The sequence below is a fragment of the Mobula birostris genome, chromosome 19 (genome assembly GCF_030028105.1).
Source record: "Mobula birostris isolate sMobBir1 chromosome 19, sMobBir1.hap1, whole genome shotgun sequence".
Lineage (NCBI taxonomy): Eukaryota > Metazoa > Chordata > Chondrichthyes > Myliobatiformes > Myliobatidae > Mobula > Mobula birostris.
In genome coordinates this window covers 8,634,372-8,658,445 of record NC_092388.1, presented here as the reverse complement: position 1 = coordinate 8,658,445, position 24,074 = coordinate 8,634,372, and the positions used below count along the sequence as shown (strand labels likewise).

Genomic DNA, 24,074 nt, shown 5'->3' with positions numbered 1-24,074 from the left:
ATTCAAAAATATAGGAAAATTAAAATTAGATTTTATTTTTAGGGACATATCAAATTGGAGGCTGCTGTTCCTTAGCTTGAATAAGAACTTTAAACTGTGGGGTGGTCTTCGACAAAGCAACACGCTGTAATGTTGGACACCCAGTCGATTTCAATTTTTTTTCATGGCTACAAGTGTTGAAATCCTGATTAACAAAGATATGTTGTTGCATATGGAATTAAAGCTTCCATAGCTGCTAATACTACTGTGGTTTTTTTGCCTATATTCATCACTTAAGGAAATGCTAAATTTCAGCTAAAGGGTAGTGAAAATAAAGATGTAAACCCTTTCCCATTTAAGTTTGCGGACCCCCCCCCCCTCAGAATCTATCCATTGACCCCAGTTTATGAACCCCTGATTTAGTGGAAGTGATACTACGGCATTGTGCTGGGAAGAAGGGAGTTAAATTGCATATGATCCCACAAGTTGTTTTTGTGTTGGATAACAAGGGAATCCAGGTGATCTTGAAGTAGGACTCTTCCAGAGAAATTGGGAAGCATTCCATTTCAATACTGACTTCCCCCCTGCTGAGAGTAGTTTTAAATGGATAGTAAACCTGGCGTGCATAGTTCTTCATAAATTCTATTGTATTTATTTTTCTGTAAATGCCCACAAGAAAATGAATCTCAGGGTAGTATTTGGGGACATATATGTACTTTGATAATAAATTTTACTTTGAAATTTTAACTTGTATTCCTCACTGTGTTTTGTAGGGATCTGACAAAAGTGCAGGAGGGTAAGTGACAGGAAAACTGGACCACAGTACTTTTGTAATATGAGCTTGTCCAAGCTCTGTCTGTTCTTCTGCCAAATCCCTCTTTCAGCTATCTTAATTGAAAGCATATTAATCATCTCCATTGGTTGTGTTTTTTTAATCATCTTGCATGAAATGAAAACAACAAAGTAAAATCAAAGTGAGGTGCAAAGTTATAGGCTGCTCATGTTCTTGTTCCAATTTCAGAATGTTCTAGAATTTCCAGCTCCAACGTCTGTGGCTCTACATGTGCTGAATGTTGCTTCAACAACGATATAGCCTCTGACTTCTATGTTAACCTGAGTTTGGTGGTAGTTGTCCGTCATGTTCAACATGACAGTAAAGCCAATTCACTGGGGCAATTCTACCTCCCTCAACCTCAGAAGCCTCGTCACCAGCTAGGGTCCTCGTTTGTAGTGAATGACTATGACTTCTTCTCTGCTTTGTCATGCCCTTCGCTCACCATGAAGTGTTGCAGAACCACCTCCCTGTCCATTGGATCTCACTGTAGATCTCATCCGCCCAATCTGCTGGAGCTGACTTCACCTGCTAGAACAGGCATGTGCCCATCTCACTGGAGTACTGTATGAGGCAGTCGGGTACTCTTACCTAGATTAGCCTGCCTGTCAAAGCAGTTGCTGGCGTGTGCCTGCTGTCGTACGCAAACAGCTACTAGGAGCCACAAGTAGAAGGTTAAAATAAATATCTTCAATTAAATTAAAATTTACAGAAGTGATATTTGTTTACTCCAAGTATGTGCAAAAATGTGGATGGAAAAACAGCTTCTAAAATAGATTACTATATCAGCTCATCCAGCCTGAAGCTAAATGATTAGCCTGTCTTGTTTGATGCTGTATGTATCGTGGCAATTTCCTTCCCTCTCCCTCCCCCTGCTATGCTTGTGCTTAAGAAATTTACAAGCTGTAAGAACAAATTGACTGCCTGTTAATGGTGGAAAAACGTATTTGTTTGTTTATGCATTTATTTATTTATTTAGAGACAACTTTACTAATCAAGAATCCATCAAGTGCCACTTCAAGTATACCGAATCATTTGGCCTCCACATATTCATGCACAGCACTTAACAAAATACTTCAAAGCAGCAGCTGTCTGTAAGGAGATTGTATGTTCTTCTTGTGATCACATGGGTTTCCTCTGGGTGCTCTGGGTTCCTCCCATATTCCAAAGACGTACAAGTTAGTGTTAGTAAGTTGTGGGCATGGCCACTCTTTTTTTCTACTAACACTTTCCTAATTGCTCATTACTTCTGCTTCAACCCTCTTCTCCCTGCCTCCACCTCAAGAAAGAATCTCTGCCAATGCTGGACCACAGGGCCATTCAACCCTTCAAGTCTGCTCCACCATTCCACCAAGGCTCACAACCCCATTCTCTTGCCTTTGCTCCCTTTCTACTCAAGAACCTGTCAACCTCCACTTTAAATATACCCAATGACTTGGCCTCCACAGCCATCTGTGGAAATGAATTGCACACATTCACCACCCTCTGGCTAAAGATGTTCCTCTTCATCTCTGCTCTAGAAGGATGTCCTTGCATTCTGAGGCTGTGCCCTCGAGTCCTGGACTCCCCCCACTATTAGAACACACCCCCACTATGTCCACTTTATCTAAGTTTTTCACTATTTATTAGGTTTCATAACTGCAATACTAACTGCTCTTATTGAACGGCAACTTCCAATATAATTTATATTGGCTGATAAAATGTTCTTCCGGAATCCAAAAACTCACAGAAAAGAAACAAGGTTAGGAGAAAAGTGCCTCTCTATAACATAGAATCATAGAAGATTACAGCAGAACAACAGACCATTTGGCCCATCTAGTCCATGCCAAACAATTTAAAAACAGAGGATTTATGCAAATTAAACATTTTTTTTCTAAAATATCTTATACATAAAGGTTACATTGAGTAAAAGATTGACAAAAAGACTGGTCTTTTATAATGAAAGTTTTTTAAAAATCTGTGGAATAAACACATCAATAGAATCTCATCAGACAACGTAAATACAATGTCTTCAACTACACAACCAGGCTTCATTCGAAAATAGACCATTCATGAGAGGTTTGATTTCTTTCAATTAGTGGGTAGCAAGCCAAACATTCTAGCACAATATACACACAAGAAGAGAATATTACAAACCTTGGGGCCCATTGGTCCTCTAGCGCCTGGCAATCCTGTTAATCCAATATCTCCCATTTCACCCTTAAAATAAGAAACAGGATTAACCATTACAGAATAAATAAACTTTTGAATTTAAATGCCACAGAGACTGAAAAATATACCAAAGGAAGTAACTCTCTGTAAAGGTTCTTCTTGCTTAATAAAAGTAAAAGGATATTATCTTCTGTGGAAAATTTATCAGTGAACAGTTATTTTTGTAGGCAAAAGTATGATGCAGTTAAGTATGCAGCACTGAGGTACTGCAAGTTTCTACACTGCTGGTTCCCTTCCCTTCTCTCTATTTCTGTTCAGGCTCCCCTCTTGCCCTTTTCCCATCACCCTCCTCCTTCCCTTTCTCCAAGGTTGTCCACTCTCCTCTCCTATCAGATTCCTTCTTCTTCTGCCCTTTATCTCTTCCACCTATCACCCCTCAGCTTCTTACTTCATGACCCCTCTCCCCCATCCACCCACTTTCCCCCCTCTCCTGTCACCTGCCAGCTTGTACTCTTTCCTCTCCCCCTATTTTCTTACTCTGGCTTCTGCCTGCTTTCCTTTTCAGTCCTGGTGAAGGGTCTCAACCCTAAGTGTCAACTGCTTATTCCTCTCCAATAGACGCTGCCTGACCTGCTGAGTTCCTCCAGCATTTTGTATGTGTTGTTCAAGATTCCCAACTCTGCCATGGATGGTCCGTCATCTATGGACGGCAAAATTACAAGGTTTGGGCATGGCGCTAGCAACCCCATCCTGTAAAAACTTAGCTATAGAAACACCAAAAGACACTCCAAAAAAATTCTTGGTAGAGGAAGGATAAATCAAGAAGATGGGCTACCCCTGGGAAAACTTGAATGATTGGCCCAGGCCAGAGAACTCTGGTGAGCTGCTGTCAGCGACCTATGCACCAGAAAGGCTGATGGGTCTAAGTAAGTAAAGTAAGCACAAATTTTCAGCATCTGCAGAATCTCTTGCGAGTATAATCCACCTTTTTATCTAAAGGTCAGTATTGAATCGACAGCGTGAATTTGAAAAGTGGCATTGCAGCTGTGTTGTGGCACCTCGGAACATGATGAGGTCAGAGACACTGAAAAGGTCAACAGCTCAGCACTGAACTGAAAAGAGACTTTCCGGGAGAACAAACTTTATTTTTAAACTTTTCCATGTTGACCAAAGGGCCAGTCAGCTGTTTGTTACAGATAAGAGCGCTTGAATTTAGACTTTATGGCTGAATAAATTTTATTGTTTTGTAAACTTATAGGATTAAGCAGACAGAGTCATAAAGCTATAGAGCACTACAGCATAGAAACCAGCCATTCAGCCCAACTAGTCCATGCTAAATTGTTATTCTACCTAGTCCATAATGACCTAACCATGTACTTATTCAAACTACTCTTACATGTTACAATCAAAGCTGAATCCATTATTTCCTCTGGCAGGTCATTCAAAACTTTCAACACCCTCTGAGCGAAGAAGTTCCTCCTTAGGTTCTCCTTAAATATTTCACCTTTCATCCTTCAACTATGACCTTTAGTTCTCATCTCACCCAACCATTTGGAAAGGCAAGTTGATTTAAAATTTTGTCTGGTCTTCATAGATTCCGGAGAAAGGCGACATTTATATTGGTGCACAAGAGATTCTGCAGATGCTGGAAATCCAGAGGACAAAATGCAAAATGATGGAGGAACTCAGCAGGTCAGGCAGCATCAATGGAGAGGAATAAACAGTCAACGTTTCAGGCTGAGACCCTTCAACAGCGTTGGAAAGGAAGGGGGAAGAAGCCAGGATAAGAAGGGGGGGGGCAGAGGAAGAAGTACAAACTGACAGGTGAAGGGGGAAGATAGGTGGGTGGGGGAGGGCTGATGAAAGACTCTATAACTCATGTTCTCAGTATTATTTATTTATTGTGATTGCACAGATTGTCTTCTTATGCACATTGGCTATTTGGCAGTCTTTCTTTCCTTGTAGTTTTTCATTGGTTCTATTTTATTTCTTTGTGAATGCCTGCAAGAAAATGAATCTCAAAAGTGGTATATGGTGATACATAGTGATATGCTTTGATAACAAATTTACTTTAAACTTTCATGTGTCTGTGTGTGAGCGCCATGTGTCTCCATCAGCCTGGGAAATAAAGTTGCCTTACCTTGGGCCCAATTGGTCCTGGAGAGCCTGTAGGCCCTGGCATTCCACGGGGTCCCGGTAAGCCTGCACTGCCCTAGGAAATAAGCATTTACTAATCAGTCCAGTTTCTCAATTTGGATGCATTAAAAGCTTTCAGATTACACTCTATGGATTTGAATCAGCCATTATCCAACAGTGATAGTTGGTTCCAGCATGGTATGTGTTTACTCCAATGTACTTCCAGGAATTCACCTCCACTTACTGTGATGCAAAGAGAACGAGGAATTCAATTGTTAATACAGTGCAGCACAAATCATTGTAATGAGCACCAGTTCACTCTTCACTGAGACACGAAGATTCAAAGGCTGAAGATCATGCAAAAACAAATTAGGAAGACCGGTGTCCTGAAACTCAGTTTCATTGCACTATTAGTGCAAATAAATGTATATCGCTTTTTCAAGCTAAAAGTAAGTGAGAGTGAAAGGTTCAACAGTTTCAATTTAATGTTAGAGAAATGTATACAATATACATCCTGAAATTCTTTTTCTTCGCAAACATTCACAGAAACAGAGGAGTGCCCCAAAGAATGAATGACAGTTAAATGTTAGAACTCTAAAGACCCCCCAACTCCCCCTCCCACACATAAGCAGCAGCAAAGCAACGGACCCCCCCCCACCAGCAAAAAAGCATCTGCACCCTCCACCGAGCACTCAAGCGTGCAACAAAGCATCAATGAAGACACAGACCTGTAGTACCCCAAAGACTGCTCGTTCTCCCGGTTATTCAACATACCACAGGTTCTCTCTCTCTCTCTCTCTAATAAGGGAAAAAGAGGTGTCCCGTTTTGCAGCAAGAAGGGAGACATAACAAAACCACTCGCTGATTTATGGTTTTAAAAGTTGGTTGTGTCGCTTTTTCCGAGCTCTGTCCCCAAAGATCCCAGGTCTCTGGGCACACATCCAGCAGCCAGCTCAATGCTTTCGAACTTCTGTGTACTCCCACGACACACCAGTGGTGGAGTAATACCAAGGATCTAAATACCTAAATCCCCTCACTGTACGAATTGGAAGCCGAGAGGCATATTATTTTGATATCAGCAATGTAATAACAAGCTTATTTGAGATGGGATAGAGAAATAGAGCACTACAGCACAGAAAAGGACCTTCAGCCCATCTGGCCAGTGCTAAACTGTTATTCTGTCTTACCTTGTCCTATCAATTCACACCTGGACCTTAGCCCTCCATACCTCTCCCAACCATGTAGAGTTGTTGAATACCACAACACAGAAACAGGCTCTTGACCCATTAATCTGCCTAATCTCATCAATCTGTACCAGGACCACAGCCCTCCATATCCCTCCAATCCACGTACCTATCCAATTTTTTCTTAAATGTTGAGACTTGCACTGGCATCTCGTTCCACTCTCACCACTCTCTGAGTGAAGTTGTTCCCCTTAAACTTTTCACATTTTACCCTTAACCCATCACCTCTAGTTCTAGTCTCACCCAGCCTCAGTGGAGAAAGCCTGCTTGCATTTACCCTTTCTATGCCCCTCATATCTTCTATGTTTTAGGAAATAAAGTCCAAACATATTCAACTTTTCCTTATAACTCAGGTCCTCAAGTCCCGGCAATATCCTTGTAAATAGTCTTTTCTCTTTTTCAATCTTATTTATATCTTTCCTGTAACTAAAACAACAACAGACCCAGCACCCCTAGCCACATCCTCCAGTCAGAGAGGCACCCATCTACTGACTCTCCTGCTTCTCCCGCAAAGCCTATGTCTAATCCAACTTACTATCTCACCTTGAACGCCAAGTGACTAAACCTTCTTGACCAACCTCCCAAGCCGGACCTTGTCAAAGGCCTTGCTAAAGTCCATGTAGACAACATCCACAACCTTGTCTTCATCAACTTTTTTGGCAAATTCTTCGATAAACTCTGTAATATTGGTTATATATGACTTAACCATACACAAAGCCAGGTTCATTATCCTTTATCAGTCCCTGTCTATCCATATATTTATACATCTAGTCCCTTAGGATACCTTCCAATAACCATAAGACCATAAGACAAAGGAGCAGAAGTCGGCCATTCAGCCCATCGAGTCTGCTCCACCATTTATTCACCAGTTGATCCAATCTCCCATTTAGTCCCACTCCCCCGCCTTCTCACCATAACCTTTGATGCCCTGGCTACTCAGATACCTGTCAATCTCTGCCTTAAATACACCCAATGACTTGGCCTCCACTGCTGCCCGTGGCAACAAATTCCATAGATTCACCACTCTCTGACTACTTTCTCACTACTGATATCAGGCTCATTCTTAGAGCCTTTCTGAAACAATAGAACAACATTAAATATCCTCTGGCACCTCACCTGTGGTTAAGTATATTTTAAATATCTCTGCTATGCCTCCCACAGAATATGAGGGAACACAATGTCAGGCCCTGGGGATTTATCCACCCTAATTTGCCTCAAGACATCAAACACCTCCTCCTCGATCATTTGTATGAAGTCCATGACCTCACTGCTGCTTTACCTCACTTTTGTAGACTCTGTGTATATCTCCCAAGTAAATACAGATGCAAAAAATATACTTAAGAGTTCTTCCATCTCTTTCGGTTCCACGCATAGATTCCCACTCTGATCTTCCTGAGCACCATTTGTTGGGCTGTCTATAATACCTCATTTTTTTTGCCATAGTTCTACCCATAAAGCCCCATGAGATGAGCTCTCTAGTCTATTCTGAGCACCTACCGTGACATTTTCCCTGGTTCCCAATGCCACCCCTCTCCCCTTAATCCCTCACGCTCTATCAAATCTAAGACAAAGAACATTGAGCTGCCAGTCCTACCCCTCCTGCAACCAAGTCTCTAATGGCTACAATGCCATAATTGCACATGCTGATCCATGCCCTAAACTCATCCGTCTTTTGTACAATACTCCCTGTATTGAAATGCACTGTACATAACTTAGAATATTAGTTCCACCATGCTCGATCTTTTGATTCCTGACTTTGTCTGAGGTCTTAACAACATCTGTCTCCAAAACTTCTTCACTATCTCTTCTGGCACTCTGGTTCCCATCCCCCTGCAACTCTAGTTTAAACCCTCCCCCGCAGTAATAACGAACCTTCCCACTAGGATATGAGTCCCCTGCATTTCAGGTGCACAGTTCCCTCTGTACAGGTCCCACCTTCCCTAGAAGGGAGCCCGATGATCCAAATATCTGAAGCCTTCATCCTGCACCAACTCTGTTCCCCTAACCAATAAATCCCCTATTACTACAGCTTGCCTCATCTCCCACCTTCCCTTCTGAGCCACAGAGCCAGGCTCTGTCTAGAGACCTGACATCTGTGGCTTTCCTCTACTAGGTCATCGCGCCCCGCCCCCCCCCCCCCCAACAACATCCAAAGTGGTATACCTATTGTTGAGGGGAATGGCCACATAGCTACTCTGCACTGGCTGCCTATCCCCTTTCCCCCTCCTTATGGTTACCCAGTTAGCAGAGTCCTGTACCTTGGGTGTAATTACCTCCTTGTATGTCCTCTCTATCAGCCCCACAGACTCCCAAATGATTCAGAATTCATCCAATTCCAGCTGCAACTCCTTAGCACAGTCTGTTAGAAGCTGCAGCTAGATGCATTTCTTGCAGGTGTAATCGTCAGGGACATTGGAGGACCCCGATCTCCCCACATCCAAACATGTACTTAGCCAAGCTTCTCTTAAATGTTGAAGTCAAACCCACAGCCACCACTTACACTGGCATCTCATTCCACCCCCAGAGTGAAGATATTCCCCCTCATGTTCCCTTTAAGTATTTCACCTTTCACCCTAAACCTATAACCTCTAGTTCTGGTCTCCCCAATCTCAGTGGGGAAAGCCTGATTGCATTGACCCTAATTATACCCTTAATAATTTTGTATTCCTCAATCAAATCTCTCATTCTCCTGCGCTCCAGGGAATGAAATACTAAGCTATTCAACCTCTCTCTATAGCTCAGATCCCCCTTAACTATTTCATGTTTCATGCTTAACCTGAACCTAGTTCTAGTCTCACTCCAACAGTGGGAAAAGTCTGCTTGCATTTACTCTATCCACAGTATACTCCTCAGGAGATTACACATAATCAGCAAAAGTAGAGGAACTGCAGAAACCAGTGAAAAGGTTTGTTCTGAACCTGGGCCTTACTTTTCTTCCTGGTCTTCCAATTTCTCCCTAAAAGGGACAGAAATACACTTGATTGACATTTGGTTCTTATCGCGTTTGCAAAATGATAGTTATAATTATATTATATCAAGTTCATGTTTATCCTCATTCAACCATACACATGTATACAGCTAAACAAAACACCATTCCTCTGAGGCCAAGGTGCAAAACACAGCACAGTGCATAGTTACCATCCAGCACGTACCATCACAAAGTAATTGTAGCTCACGTCCCTGAGTGACGCAGCCTGAAGGTTGACAAGTTGACATAAGGTCTGAAGTGTATGTTTACGTAGACAGTATAATGATACTGACACTATTATAATTAAACAAACAGCCATATTAATATGTGAAACGGCAGCAATAAAAGATGAAACGTGTAGGACGAGCGTGCGTCTGTGAGTCAGGGAGTGGTTGGGGGGGGGTGTGCTAGCAAGGCGTTCATACAGGTTGTATGTGTGTGCTGAGTGGCAGCAGGCTATTAAGAAATCCAAAAGCCTGGGGGGAGAAGCAGTTTCCCAGCCTGACAGTTACGCTGCGGTAACTTCTGCCTGATGACAGGAGCTCAAAGAGATCGTGGGGAGGATGGGGGGTGGTGGTCTTTGACGATGCTGGAGGCACTGCTTATGCAATGCCTTTGAGCTATGTTCTGCTTGTGGGGGGGGGGGGGGGGGGAGGAGAGAGAGACCCCGATCATGCTCCTGTAGGATGTGGTGAGAATGGCGGGGTTGGGAGTGATGGTGAGCTCAATTGTCTCAGTCTCCTCGGTATGTGGGGACACTCCTGTGCTCTCTTGGCTAAAGAGGAATAAACCACAAATTATAAGCACGCTGAACTTCACTTGCCCCATCACTGAACTGTCCCAATGTTCCCTCGAAGGTGTGTGCAAGAGCACGTGCACGCATCTCTTGCTACTAGTGCACGAAGGAACTTAAAATGAGTACAAAAGGCTGTCACCCTCCATCTAGATGGCCTTTTTAAGTATATTTCACAATCGTACACAATCACATTTTCCTTTTCCAGTTTCTGATGTGGATGATGTTGACAATGAGGAGTTTGCAATGATTTGTTTACAGGTTTTAGAAACGGCTTACTTATACTGTTTATATTGAAGAAATTATTTCAGTGTGCTCATATTGTGGTCACTGGGCAAAAAATTGCACAACACAAGATTTTTGCACACTGGTCACGACAAATTAGAGGGAACATTGAACTGTTCCCACAACCTATGGATTCAATTTCAAGGACTCTTCATCTGATGTTCTTGCTACTTATTGCTTATTTATTTATTATTATTCTTTTTTTCCTTTTGTATTTGCACTGCTTGTTATCTTTTGGACATGAGTTGCTTGTCCGCCCTGTTGGGTGTGATCTTTCACTGATTCTATCATGGCTCTTGGATTTACTGAGTACGTCCACAAGGAAACAAATCTCAGGGTTGTATATAGTGAAAAAGATGTACTGTGATAATTAATATACTTTGAACTTTGAGCAAACTTAGGTTAAAGAATCACCTATACTTACATTCTCCCCTTTTGGTCCCATAATGCCTGGAATTCCCCGTGGGCCCTGATGGTATAACAAAGGTAAATGGCAAATCTCAAATGCTACAATCATTACATCTAGAGCATAGAGCAGTACAAGAAAGAAACAGTTCCTTTAGGCCACAATGACCATGACACCAATTTGAAATGCACACCTTTCTGCGAAATGATTAAGATTTAATTATAACCTTACATTGTAACTATGACCCTCGTCGCGCACCTTCGTTTCATCTGCTACACAAGGTGGGATATCCCGGTGGTCAGTCATTTCTAATGAACTTCCCATTCCCATTCCAACATGTGGTCCAGGGCCTCCTCTGTTGCCATGATGAGGCCAATCGCAGGTTGGAAGAGCGATCCCTCGCGTTCTGGTTGGGTAGCCTCCAACCTGATGGAATGAACATCGATTTCTCTAACTTATGGTAATTTCTCCCCCTCCCTTTTCTCCCTTTTTCATTCCCTGTCAACCCTTCTCCTTACCTGCTCTTCACCTCCCTCTGGTACCCCTGCTCTCCTTTCTCTAGGGTCCACTGTCCTCTCCAATCAGATTCCTCCTTCTTCCATGCTTTAGTTTTTCTACCTATCACCTCCCAGCTTCTTACTTCATCCCTCCCCCCACCCACTCAGCTTCCCCTCACCTGGTCTCACTTATCATTTGCCAGCTTGCATTCCTTCCCCTGCCCCCCCTTCCTTTCCAGTCCTGATGAAGTGTTTCTGCCCAAAATACTGACTGTTTATTCCCCACCATAGATGTTGCTTGACCTGCTGAGTTCCTAGACCTCCAACCTGAACTCTAACTCCTCCACATCTCTGGGTTGTTCCATATTTTTAGCATCTACAGAATCTCCTGTATTTAATTACGACTAATTACAGTCACTATGCCTGAGTGATGGGCTGGGGTTCATCTCTACTAAAGGAGGTTTAAGGCATTTCTTCCCTGTGCTAGCCTGCAGGTCACCCTTGGGTAAGGTGTAACACCTGCTTAGCCCCCAAATTAGTGTCATATGAAGCCATGGGAGCAGGTGGTGGATGGTCATACGAGCAGCTGGTGCTTATCACAAGTCCTGCTTATGTGACCTCTGACACCAGGCAGACAATCTCTTCAGAGTATTGACAACTGTTGGGGTCACCCGTCTTGTAAAGGCACTGCCCAGAGGAAGGCAATGGCAAGCTACTTCTGGAGAAAAATTTGCCAAGAACAATCATGGTCATGGAAAGACCATGATCGCCTATGTCACATGACATAGCACATAACGAACGAGCTCCCAAACCAACTTCAATTTATATTGGAAAATGACGATATCACACAATGCAATAAATGTCTGTGTTCAGGTTTATTTTCCAAGATCAGAAGCCAGTTTATTTCTTCAAACTGAAAATGTAAAATATGGACCATTCAATAACTGTCTTGTTCTCTCCCATGAACTTAATGGCATGGAAGCGTAGTGGTTAGAGTAACACCTTACAGTTCCATTCATCAGCAGTTGGGGTTCAATACCTGCCACCGTCGGTCAGGCCTTTGTATGTTTTCCCTGTGACCATTCGGGTTTCCTCCGAATGTTCTGCTATCCTCCCAGACTCCAAAGATAAATGGGCTAGGGTTCATAAGTTGTGGGCATGCTCTGTTCGTGCCAGAAGCACGGCAACACTTTCAGGCTTTTCACTGTTTTTCATTGTATGTTTCAATGTACATGAGACGAATAAAGTTTGTCTTTATAAAATCAATTCAGAATCGGAATCAGGTTTGACATCATTGACTTACAATGTGAAATTTGTGGCTTTGCAGTAGCAGTACAGTGCAAATGGATATTTTTAGCAAATTTCTAACTGGACATTTACTTGGTACTGATAAAATATACTTCGGCTACTCACCTAGACTATGCTAATGCACGTCCCAAACTTGAGATATCTACCATTTAGAAGGACAAATGTAGAGGGCACAGGGAATACCATCAACTGCTTGTTCACCTTCACATTGAAAACCACCTGACTTGGTATTAAGCAACACAAATAAAAATTGCTGGTGAACGCAGCAGGCCAGGCAGCATCTATAGGAAGAGGTACAGTCGGCATTTCGGGCCAAGACCCTTCGTCAGGACTAACTGAAGGAAGAGATAGTAAGAGATTTGAAAGTGGGAGGGGGAGGGGGAGATCCGAAGTGATAGGAGAAGACAGGAGAGGGAGGGATGGAGCTAAGGGCTGGAAAGTTGATTGGCAAAAGGGATATGAGAAGATCATGGGACGGGAGGTCTAGGGAGAAAGAAAGTGGGGGGGGAAGCCCAGAGGATGGGCAAGGAGAGAGGGACAGAGAGAGAAAAGGGAGAGAGAAAAAAAGAAAAAAAAATTAATAATAAAGAAAGAAAGAACGGATGGGGTACGGAGGGGAGGTGGGGCGAGAGCAGAAGTTAGAGAAGTCAATGTTCATGCCATCGGGTTGGAGGCTCCCCCATACAGAATATAAGGTGTTGTTCCTCCAACCTGAGTGTGACTCCAACCTGAGCAGGATCTCCCAGTGGCCACACATTTTAATTCCACGTCCCATTCCCATTCTGATATGTCTATCCACGGCTTCCTCTACTGTAAAGATGAAGCCACACTCAGGTTGGAGGAACAACACCTTATATTCCGTCTGGGTAGCCTCCAACCTGATGGCATGAACATTGACTTCTCTAACTTCTGTTAATGCCCCACCTCCCCTTCGTAACCCATCCATTATTTATTTATCCATTATTATTAATTTTTGTATCTCTTTTCTCTCTCTCTCCTTTTTCTCCCTCTGTCCCTCTCACTATACTCCTTGCCCATCCTCTGGGCTTCCCCCTTCCCCCTTTCTTTCTCCCTAGGTCTCCCGTCCCATGATCCTCTCATATCCCTTTTGCCAATCAACTTTCCAGCTCTTGGCTCCATCCCTCCCCTCCTGTCTTCTCCTATCATTTCAGATCTCCCTCTCTCCCTCCCACTTTCAAATCTCTTACTATCTCTTCTTTCAGTTAGTCCTGATGAAGGGTCTCGGCCCGAAACATCAACTGTACCTCTTCCTAGAGATGCTGCCTGGCCTGCTGCATTCACCAGCAACTTCTATGGGTGTTGCTTGAAATTCCAGCATCTGCAGATTTCCTCGTGTTTGACCTGGTATTATCTTACCATCCTTCACCATCACTTGTCCAACTTCTGAAACAGTCTATAGACAGTGATGGATCCAACCCAGTCTATTACGCTTACAGACAATGGTAGACACACCGACTCCATCACAGGCAAAGCCCACCCCACCACTGAGCACACTTACATGGAGCGCAGCCACAAGAAAACGGCATCCATCACCAAGGGCCAGGCTCTCTTCTTACTATGACCATTGGGCAGGAGGGTCCCACACCACCAGGTTCAGAAACAGTTATTACCCCTCAACCATCAGGCTCCTGAACTGATATGGATACCCTCACTCCCCTCAACACTGAGTGATTCCACAACCTGTAGACTCACTTTCATGAACTCAGTATACACACAAATACCTTTATTTGCACAATTTATTCTCCTCTGCACTTTGGTTGTTTGTTAGTTATGTATAGTTTTCCACAAATTCTATTCTATTTCTTTATTTTCTATAAAGGACTGCAAGGAAATGAATCTTAAGGTAGTGTTTGGTGACATATACGTACTTAGATAATAAATTTACTTTCTCCCAAAAAGAACATAAGAACTACTCTCATCAGAAGTACCGCAGTGTTCAAGGAGACAGCTCACAAGCACATTCTCAAGGGCAACTAAGGACAAGCAATGAATGCTCGTGTTGCTTGCCAACATCCACATCCCAATAAAAGGATCATTAATCAATATATTAACTAATTTGCAAGTTTACAGGCTGGATTTGTTTGTGAGTAATGACTGGGCTCAGTCAGCCAAACTTGAGACCTTGCTCTGATGGCTTTCAGAAATTGTACTGATGTCAAAACTTATTTGAACTGAATAGAAGCATTCAAAAGCAATGTTTAAGTAATTTAAAAAGGAACACTGTTAAAGACATAAAAGGTTATGAAGTAATGCATTTATTTACAGCGCTGAGCAAAATTCTTAGGCACATATGTATAGCTAGGGTGCGTAAGACTTTTGCATAGTACTGTATATTGGTTAAAACATAGTACCGTATAGTTGTTGGGAAACAAAACACTTTACTTCAATTAGCCATTTGAATGGGGCTGCTCTTCATACTCCAACCTTTCTTTGTGTTAACCTGAAGTATCAGGTACAAAATCCATTCTCCCAGTATCTGACCTCCACCTTCCTCTACGTCTGCAATACAGTGCATGACCATGGACACAAGGCATCGCTGGCATGTGAAGAACACCACAATAACTTTTCTCCATAGAACTACTGGCAAAATCTAAATATGTATCAGGCCATTCCTCTATTACGATAATGGCCTGAGGATAGTCATACAATTACATTACTTCCCATAACTAATTACTTTCCTTCTGGATTATATCATTTTTTAAAACATGATTTTCATTGAATCGAGGATATGTTAAAAGTTGGAAATTATTGTGGAGATTAATTAATCTGTCATGTTAAGAAAAAGATCATAATTACAGTACAGTAGTTTATTCAATCAATATTATTTTATTGTTTTGACTGATGAATAAGAAAATGAATCTTGGGTCGTAAATGGTGACAATTTTGAAATATTATATTATGTTTTAAGATTTATAAATGAACCTTTATGTTTTCAATAATTTTTATTTTAATTTAAAAAAAATTGACAATTAGATTTAGTTTGGCTTATTTTAAAGATGTTTTATATAAAATGAATACACGGACATATCCTTAATGTGACTGCAACAAAATCAATCTTTAGCAAATAATACCCAGTTTAGAAAGTTGCTTTCATATCAGATCATACTAAATGGCAGAGGATTAAAAGCAGGATGCATAATTATAAATGGCCTATGAGTAGATGAATTAGATTGGGTTAGGTTGGAGATTTTGCAGAAGAAATCATAAGAGATGGGTATAACATATAGATATAACATTAAGAACATATGAATTAAAAGTTGGAGCTTTAAGCCTGCTCTTTTTAACATTATTAATTAATAATAATATTAATAATGTATTAATATGATGTTACAACAATATCAATGTTAAACTAACAATATTAATAATTATTATTATATGATATGGTTCCTTAAGGTTGTCATAGCAGGGGTGGTAGTGGGGATAAGCTCCCACTACCTATTATATGCTCCCAATGGCATGCATCTCAAATAGCCTCTGACAACCAAGTCCAGCTCCTGGCCTTCACATGTTGCTTAGCGACTAAGACCGGCAGAGCCATTTCAACAGATGGGGGAAGATGGCACCTTCAAACCAGTTACCATGCTTGGCAGCTCATCTAGGAGAAGGAAAACTCTGATCTCAAGCCTCCTCTGCCTTGCCTTGGGGAAGGCTTTGGGAGTAAACCTTGAAGGGAAAAATCCACAGCTGGAGTCTCTAAGGCAGTCCAAAGTTGACTAGCAAATCCTGCAATGCCGCTGATCCCAAACTGTGTCAGTGTCTGCCATTCCTTTGGATTTATCAGCTGCGACATGAGCAACAGCCTGTTCTCCATATTGTACCGCCCTGACTTGCGTACCAGCTTGTGTATCATGTAGACAGCTATTAAATTAATATTATAATATTAGTACTATTAAACTAATAATAAGAGTATGAGTCCTGATGAAGGATCCTGGCTCGAAATGTGGACTTCTTGTTCCCTTCCATTGATCTGCGTGACCTGCTGAATTCCTCCAGCACCTTGCGTGTGCAGCCACTAATGGTATCAATACTGTTATTGATGAGAGTGTGAAATGAGCTGCCAGTGGAAGTGGGTGGATGTAGATTTGTTTTCAACATTTAAGAGAAATTTGAATCGGTACACGGATGGGAAGGGAATTGTTGGGGCTTGATGCTAAAAATATTTTTTGAAGATTTAAAAATTAGTTATTTGTCACATGTACATCGAAACATACAGTGAAATGCATTGTTTGAGCCAGATTAAATCACTGAGGATTGTGCTGAGCAGCCGTAAGCGTCCCCGTGCTTCTGGCGCCAGTGTTGCACGTCCACCACACACTAACCCTAAATGTACGTCTTTTGAAATGTGAGAGGCAATTGGAGCACCCAGAGGAAACCCACGGAATCACAGGGAGAATTATAAACTCGTAGCAAGCAGCATCGGGAATTGTATCCCGATCGGTGATCGCTGGCGCAGTAAATTGATGCGCCAACTGCGATGCTACCTTGCCACCCACTGTATCACTTGACACTAAATGTGGGTTGGGGCTTCATTTATTTCCCTCTATAACCCGAGTATAGCTGAGCCCCCCGCCACGTCTCATGAGGCACAAAAGCACATTTGCAGTTGGCTGACATTTTATTCAGTAAGATTAATCGAAGACAAATATAAAAAATGGCATAAAGAAAAGTAATGGATCCTAGGGAAAAATTTGAAGGTGGTTGGCATGAGCTTTGAATTGCTGAATAAGAATGAAATTAAATGGATGTGCACTGGGTTACATTAAGATAATACAAATTTAAACTAGAAGAATGATATTCAATCGACCTTCATCCCAAACTGTCTATTAATCTTACCTGGGGACCTGTAGGCCCAGGAGGACCAATTATACCTGTTACATTACATAACGATTCATTTGACTTTATTTCCAATGGTACTTTCTTCAAATTTATTTCTTCCTGAGGAAAGCAACATTAAAAGAAAAAAGTCTTATGTTGTTATTGTAAATAAATGCATTCTTTCAGAAGATGCTAAGGTAGCAAAAAGGACTCACTTTGCTCATGGGAATTTAAGTTATAGTTCAAAGACATGCATTTTCAGAACTGCTTTCAAATATCATAAGACCATAAAGCAAAGGAGCAGAATTAGGCCATTCAGCCCATTGAGTCTGCTCCACCATTCTATCATGGCTGACCCCAGATACCACTCAACCCTATAAACCTGTCTTCTTGCCATAACCTTTGATGCCCTGACCAATCAGAAAACTATCAATTTTCTCTTGAAATATACCCACGGTCTTGGCCTTGTGTCATGATATCGGTCATGATAGATATTAAAAAGAAAACCTGAAAATTATATGTCAGAACCAGGTCATATTGAACCATCTGGGTACAGTGCATGAATTAAAATCAAATGTGCAGCTTAAGACCCAGGACTTCCCCAAGATGTTGGGCCCTTACTGTCTTTCATATCTACGGCATCAGCAAATTATTACACGTGAAATTCTGCGGCTGCTGGAAATCCAAAGCAACACACACAAAATGCTGGAGGAACTCAGAAGGCCAGACAACACCTATAGAGAGGAATAAACAGTCAATGTTTTAGGTTAGGACCCTTCATCAGGATTGGAAAGGAATGGGGAAGATGCCAGAGTAAAAAGGTGGGGATAGGGGAAGGAGGCTAGCGAGAATGTGGGTGGGCATAGGGAAAGGAGGACTAGCTAGAAGCTGACAGGTGAAGCCAGGTGGCTGAGAAAGGTAAAGGGCTGGAGACGAAGGAATCCAATAGGGGAGGAGAGTGAACCATAGGAGAAAGGGAAGGAGGAGGGCACCCACTAGGTACAAGAGGTAAGAGGCCAGAGTGGGGAGTAGAAGAAGAGGGGAGGGGGAAGGGTGTTTTTTTTACTGGTTAGAAGAAATTGATATTCATGCCATCAGGTTGGAGGCTACCCAGACAGAATATAAGGTGTTGCTCCTCCACCCTGAGGGTGGCCTCATCATGCCACAAAGAGGAGGCCATGGACCAACATGTTGAAATGGCAATGGGAATTGGAATTAAAATGTTTGGCCACATTCTAGCTAGCTTCCTTCCCCTCCTCTCACCTTTTTAATCTGGCATATTCTTCCTTCCTTTTCAGTCCTGAAGAAGGGTCTTGGCCCAAAATGTCAACTGTTTGTTCACCTCCATAGATGCTGCCTGACCTGCTGAGCTCCTCCACCATTTTGTGTGTGTTGATCTCTTCAGCGATCATTTTAATGAGGAGTGTGTTCCAGATGAAAATTATAAGCTTTCAAAGCTCAAGATAACAGGAATGCAATCCATGCAGCTGGGGACAGTTGGGATCATCATGCAATGAATGGGTAAGAATGACTGCAGAGTGGCTATGTCACCAAGGAATTTGACATTACTCACAAGACTTTTGCTTTCCCTGAAGACAGGTGGTGGAAACATCGGGGGTGGCGGAGGGGTCAAGAGACAGCATTTGTTAATGCTTCTGTTTTTGTGTTCCACAGGCGCCAGTGCTACATCACAAAATACAATTAAACAGAATCTTACTGAGGTTAGTGTTCCAACTCAATACTCCTCAAATTAAGAAAAAACTCTAGAATTTGAACAAAGCAATGCATGCAAGCAACATAAATGTTAATGCCTACTTTGTCCTAATCAATATGTAGTCATGCTAAATCAATTCAGTTATAACCAGCTCAACAGTAGAGTCTTCATATTAGTATCGATCTGAATAAAATCATGGATTCATCCACTATTCTGAATATTCAATTATATTTATGAGCAAAATTGACAAGTTAATTTCTGATAAGTTAGATACTGTTGGCAGTGTTATTTTTGCTCAAGTCAGCTTGTCGGATCATTTTGAAAGCATGAGGCGGAGATAAGCTGTGGTGACAGGCTGCCCATCGTAACTACAGGGATTATTGCTTGCAGAAATCCAGTCCTTTGGTGATCACGCTTTACACATTTCAGTGTCACTGTTAAAGGCTTCTATTTCCATTACAGGGCAACGAGGAAACTATATTTTCAATTATTGTAAGACGTAGGAACAGGATTAACCATCTAGCCTATCAAGTCTGCTCTGCCATTCCATCATGGCTTATTTATTATCCCCCTCAAACCCATTCTTCTGCCTTTGCCTCGTAACATTTGATGTCCTTACTAATCAAGAACCTATCAACCACTGCTTTAAATATTCCCAATGTCTCGGGCTTCACAGCTGTCTGTGGCAATGAATTCCACCGATTTAGCATCCTCTGGTTAAAGGTATTCCTCCTCATCTCTGTTATAAAAGGACATCCTTGTATTCTGAGGCTGTGCCCTCTGGTCCCAGACCATAAGACTATAACATATAGAAGCAGAATTAGGCCATTTGGCCCATCGAGTCTGCAACCGTCATCTCATCATGGCTGATCCATTTTTCCTCTCAGCCCCAGTCTCCTCCCTTCTCCCCATATCCCTTCATGCCCTGACCAATCAAGAATATATCTACCTCTGCCTTAAATAAACATAAAAACTTGGCCTCCACAGCTGCCTGTGTCACCAAATTCCACAGATTCACCACGCTCTGGTCCTCCTCATCTCCATTCTAAAAGGATGCCCCTCTATTCTGAGACTGTAACCTCTAGTCCTAGACTCTCCCACCATAGGAAACATTCTCTCCACATCCACTCTATTAAGATCTTTCAACATTCGATAGGTTTCAATTAGACAACCCCACTATAAGAAGCAATTATTAACGCTTAAGTGCTCAGAGACTTGTTGAGTGACTCTCCTCCTGTCAGCCCAAAGACTGACCAGCAGTCGCAAGGTAAATGTCAGAACTGTGAAGGAATACTGTTGGGTGTACGGGGCATCCAGGGAGAGTTAGCACTCCTGGTGAATGGACTTGCCGTGTCCATTCTGGGGCAGTTCACTCACTTTTGGTCCCTTCCGAACACTCAGCTCTCAACTACTGCTCCAAGTAGCTGTTTGCATGTGACAGTGGCCACACCCCGATACACCTCTTCAGTAGACAGGCTAAAACAGGTGAGGGTAGCTGGCAGCCTCACCCCGGTGAGATAGGGACGTGCCTGCCCTAACATGTGAAGTCAGTTCTGGTGGACTGGGCGGATGAGATCCAACAGCCAGGAAGGCGGTTCTGTAACACTTCATGGAGAGCGAAGGGCATGACAAATCAGAGAAAGCACCATGGTCACCCACTGCAACCAAGAAAGACCCCAGTTTGTGATGCTTGTTCATATCACTGGACCCAGACTTCTAAGGTCCAGAGAGTGGAACTGCCCCAATGCAACGCCTTTTCCACTTTAAAATCCCTCCTGCCCAGGTTTCCTGTCATCGTTGGATAAGACGGACAACCATTGTAGATGGAATACCCCTCCAACAACGCTCAATAAGTTCAACTTCATCCAGAACAAAGAAACCTGCTTGAATGGTACCTCCTCCATGATGTTAGACACACAGAATTACTCACCACGGCTTCGTAGTAAAGACACTTGAACACCAACCTATTCACCATCTGCAATATAGAGGCAGCAGGGCCATGGAACAATATCCTCCATGTTGTGCTGACTGGGGAGATGTTTACAGTTACTTAATTGCCCCTGAGGCAAATTCCTGGAAGCCCACTGGTATCCATGTGTGGGTTATAAATACTGGTCTTATTAACAACTTTATGTAGGTAAAAAGTGATAATTAATTGTATCATTTGCATTTCCAAAATAAGAAAATCCCTTGGGATTTATGTAATTTTAAAATTCTTTAGGTAGCAGCTGGGATCTAGATGTTTATTTTTTTTTTCTAAAGGATATAAGACCATAAGACATAGAAGTAGAATTCAGCTATTTGGCCCATTGAGTCTGCTCTACCATTCCATCATGGCTTATTTATTATTCCTCTCAACCCAATTCTCCTGCCTTCTCTCTAATATCGTTTGACACTCTGACTAATTAAGAATCTATCAACTTCCGCTCCACGTCCATCCTATCGAGGCCTTTCAATGTTTGATAGGCTTCAATGAGATACCCCCTCATTCTTTTAAACTCCAGTAAGGACAGGCCCAGAGCTCTTAAGTAGGTATTATTATTTTTTAAATCAACAGAGAAAGCAAACTGCCAGAAATACTCAGTGGATCATGTAACATCTTGATGATTTTCTTATACCAATGGCCTTTCACCAGAAACAGGGATTTGCCTTTTCAATTGAACCAACAAGACCAGGGACATAATAAATATGAGGTATGAAACATAATGACATGAAATGTTACTTCATTTTTCATTTTAATTTCAGTTTCCCAACATCTGTATTTTTTAATGCATGTTTCCCTTAGGAAATGTCCGATTCCCAGGTGTAAATATTATAACAAAAGTAGAAATCTGATCCAGTGATTCACAACCTCTTGTACATCAGTCCAGGAGTTCCAAGATTGAAGTAGAGTGTAGAAGATCAACATCTACAGAAGAGACACTCAAAGCTCATAGACAATCCCCTGCTTTTACATCCTTTAACATCTGCCGGACGATGCTGAGGATATTCTACGAGTCTATGGTGGCCAGCGCTATCATGTTCGCTGTTGTGTGCTGGGGCAGCAGGCTGAGGGTAGCAGACACCAATAGAATCAACAAACTCATTCGTAAGGCCAGTGATGTTTTGGGGTTGGAACTGAACTCTCTGACGGTGGTGTCTGAAAAGAGGATGCTGTCCAAGTTGCATGCCATCTTGGACAATGTCTCCCATCCACTACATAATGTACTGGGTGGGTACAGGAGTACATTCAGCCAGAGACTCATTCCACCGAGATGCAACACAGAGCGTCATAGGAAGTCATTCCTGCCTGTGGCCATCAAACTTTACAACTCCTCCCTTGGAGGGTCAGACACCCTGAGCCAATAGGCTGGTCCTGGACTTATTTTCTGGCATAATTTACATATCACTATTTAATTATTTATGGTTTTATTACTATTTAATTATTTATGGTGCAACTGTAACAAAAACCAATTTCCCCCGGGATCAATAAAGTATGACTATGACTATGACTATGATATGGCTATTTTCAATGATAATGAGACAGAGGCCCTGCTCAAAGTATAAAGGGGCTTTGTTGTTAAAGTGGATGGAATTCCACTGGTGAAATACAGATGTTAAGCAAGTTGTAATCTGTGATTTCAATTCATACCCGATGTGGTGTGTGACATCCATACAGGTGATATGATCTCACTGGCATTTACAGTGCAGAAATAGAACTTGGAGATATTCCAGAAGAACATAGCAAATTGAAGCAGAGGAAGATTATTCTGAGAGAAAGGAATGGCCCAAAGTTTTTGACCAGTTTAAGTGCTAGGCCAGAACAGAAAGGTCAGCTACATGCTGGATTGAACCAATGGGGCCCCAGGCTCGACAGCCTATCAAATTTAAGCTCCAGGCCAGATTGAAAAGGTCAGGGTGTCAGGGTCAGAGGTAAGGGACAGGCCAGTGTTCAGCTTGCTGCTCTGTGAGGTTTGCTTGTCTCAGTACTGAACTGAGGCTGTGGCCTGAAACTAGCAGGTTCCTGGATTAGTTGTGACTGACTTTGAGGCTATGGGCTCACTTTTGTTATCTTCAGTTCTGAATGTCAATTGCTTACTTTTACTGTTTGCATGATTTGTTTTTTTTTTCTGCACATTGCGTGATTGACGGTTTGTTTTTTCAAATGGGCCCTACTGGGTTTGTTTGTGTTGTGGCTGCCTGTAAGGAGTTGAATCTCAAGGTTGTATATAGTCTACATACTTTGATAATAAATATACTTTGAACTTTATTCCACCCTATGCACCTGCCTTCTGGGCATGTTCAGTTGGTGCCAGATGCTTGGTAAAACTTGCCCCCAGCACATAGTCAGACTGTGATGGTTGTTGATGCAAATGATACATTTCATTATATCTTACAATGATTCGGTGTACATGTTAAGAAATTAGAATACTGCAGGTGTACTTCATCAGCAAGTTGCTCGCTGGTGAGGGATAATAAATCAGCTACGATGGAATGGCAGGGAAAAGCTGATGGGCTGAATGGCCTAATTCTATTCCTATGTCTTATTGTCTTATCTTTGCTCAACATGAATTATTTTGAAATTGTGAACCAGGTTCTCTATATCCCAAACAAGAAAAGAATTAACTTCGCACCTACCCTTTCAAACCTTCTGAGATATTTGTGTATTTCAATAGAACCATCTCTCATTCTTCTGAACTTGAGAGAATACAGGACCGGTTGGTGTACATACAGTAATTTAGTTCAATCTTTCAAATGACAGTGATTAATTTGAATATTATTGTAGTAAATTGTAGTTTACCTCAGTGGTATTTAACATTTCAGTAGCATTTGAGTAATATTGTAAATATATTGTTTGATTAAGCATTCTTTGTTGTTTATGTAATTCTTTACTGGTTGTATGTAAAGGTATGTGAATGGAATACATCATTAAGCATCATGTCATA

The 24,074-nt window shown here is 42.0% G+C and overlaps 1 protein-coding gene across 1 annotated transcript in view; it reads right to left on the bottom strand.

Moving 5' to 3' along the window:
- colq (collagen-like tail subunit (single strand of homotrimer) of asymmetric acetylcholinesterase) overlaps positions 1-24,074 on the bottom strand; it is a 101,747-nt gene that overhangs the window by 51,781 nt on the left and 25,892 nt on the right. The window contains exons 2-7 of the mRNA XM_072282988.1: positions 19,009-19,118; positions 17,454-17,555; positions 10,813-10,857; positions 9,272-9,298; positions 5,103-5,174; positions 2,948-3,010 (exon numbers count right to left, since the gene is read on the bottom strand). Of these exons, the coding sequence (XP_072139089.1) occupies positions 2,948-3,010; positions 5,103-5,174; positions 9,272-9,298; positions 10,813-10,857; positions 17,454-17,555; positions 19,009-19,118 (419 nt within the window). The remainder of the gene's footprint in view (positions 1-2,947; positions 3,011-5,102; positions 5,175-9,271; positions 9,299-10,812; positions 10,858-17,453; positions 17,556-19,008; positions 19,119-24,074) is intronic.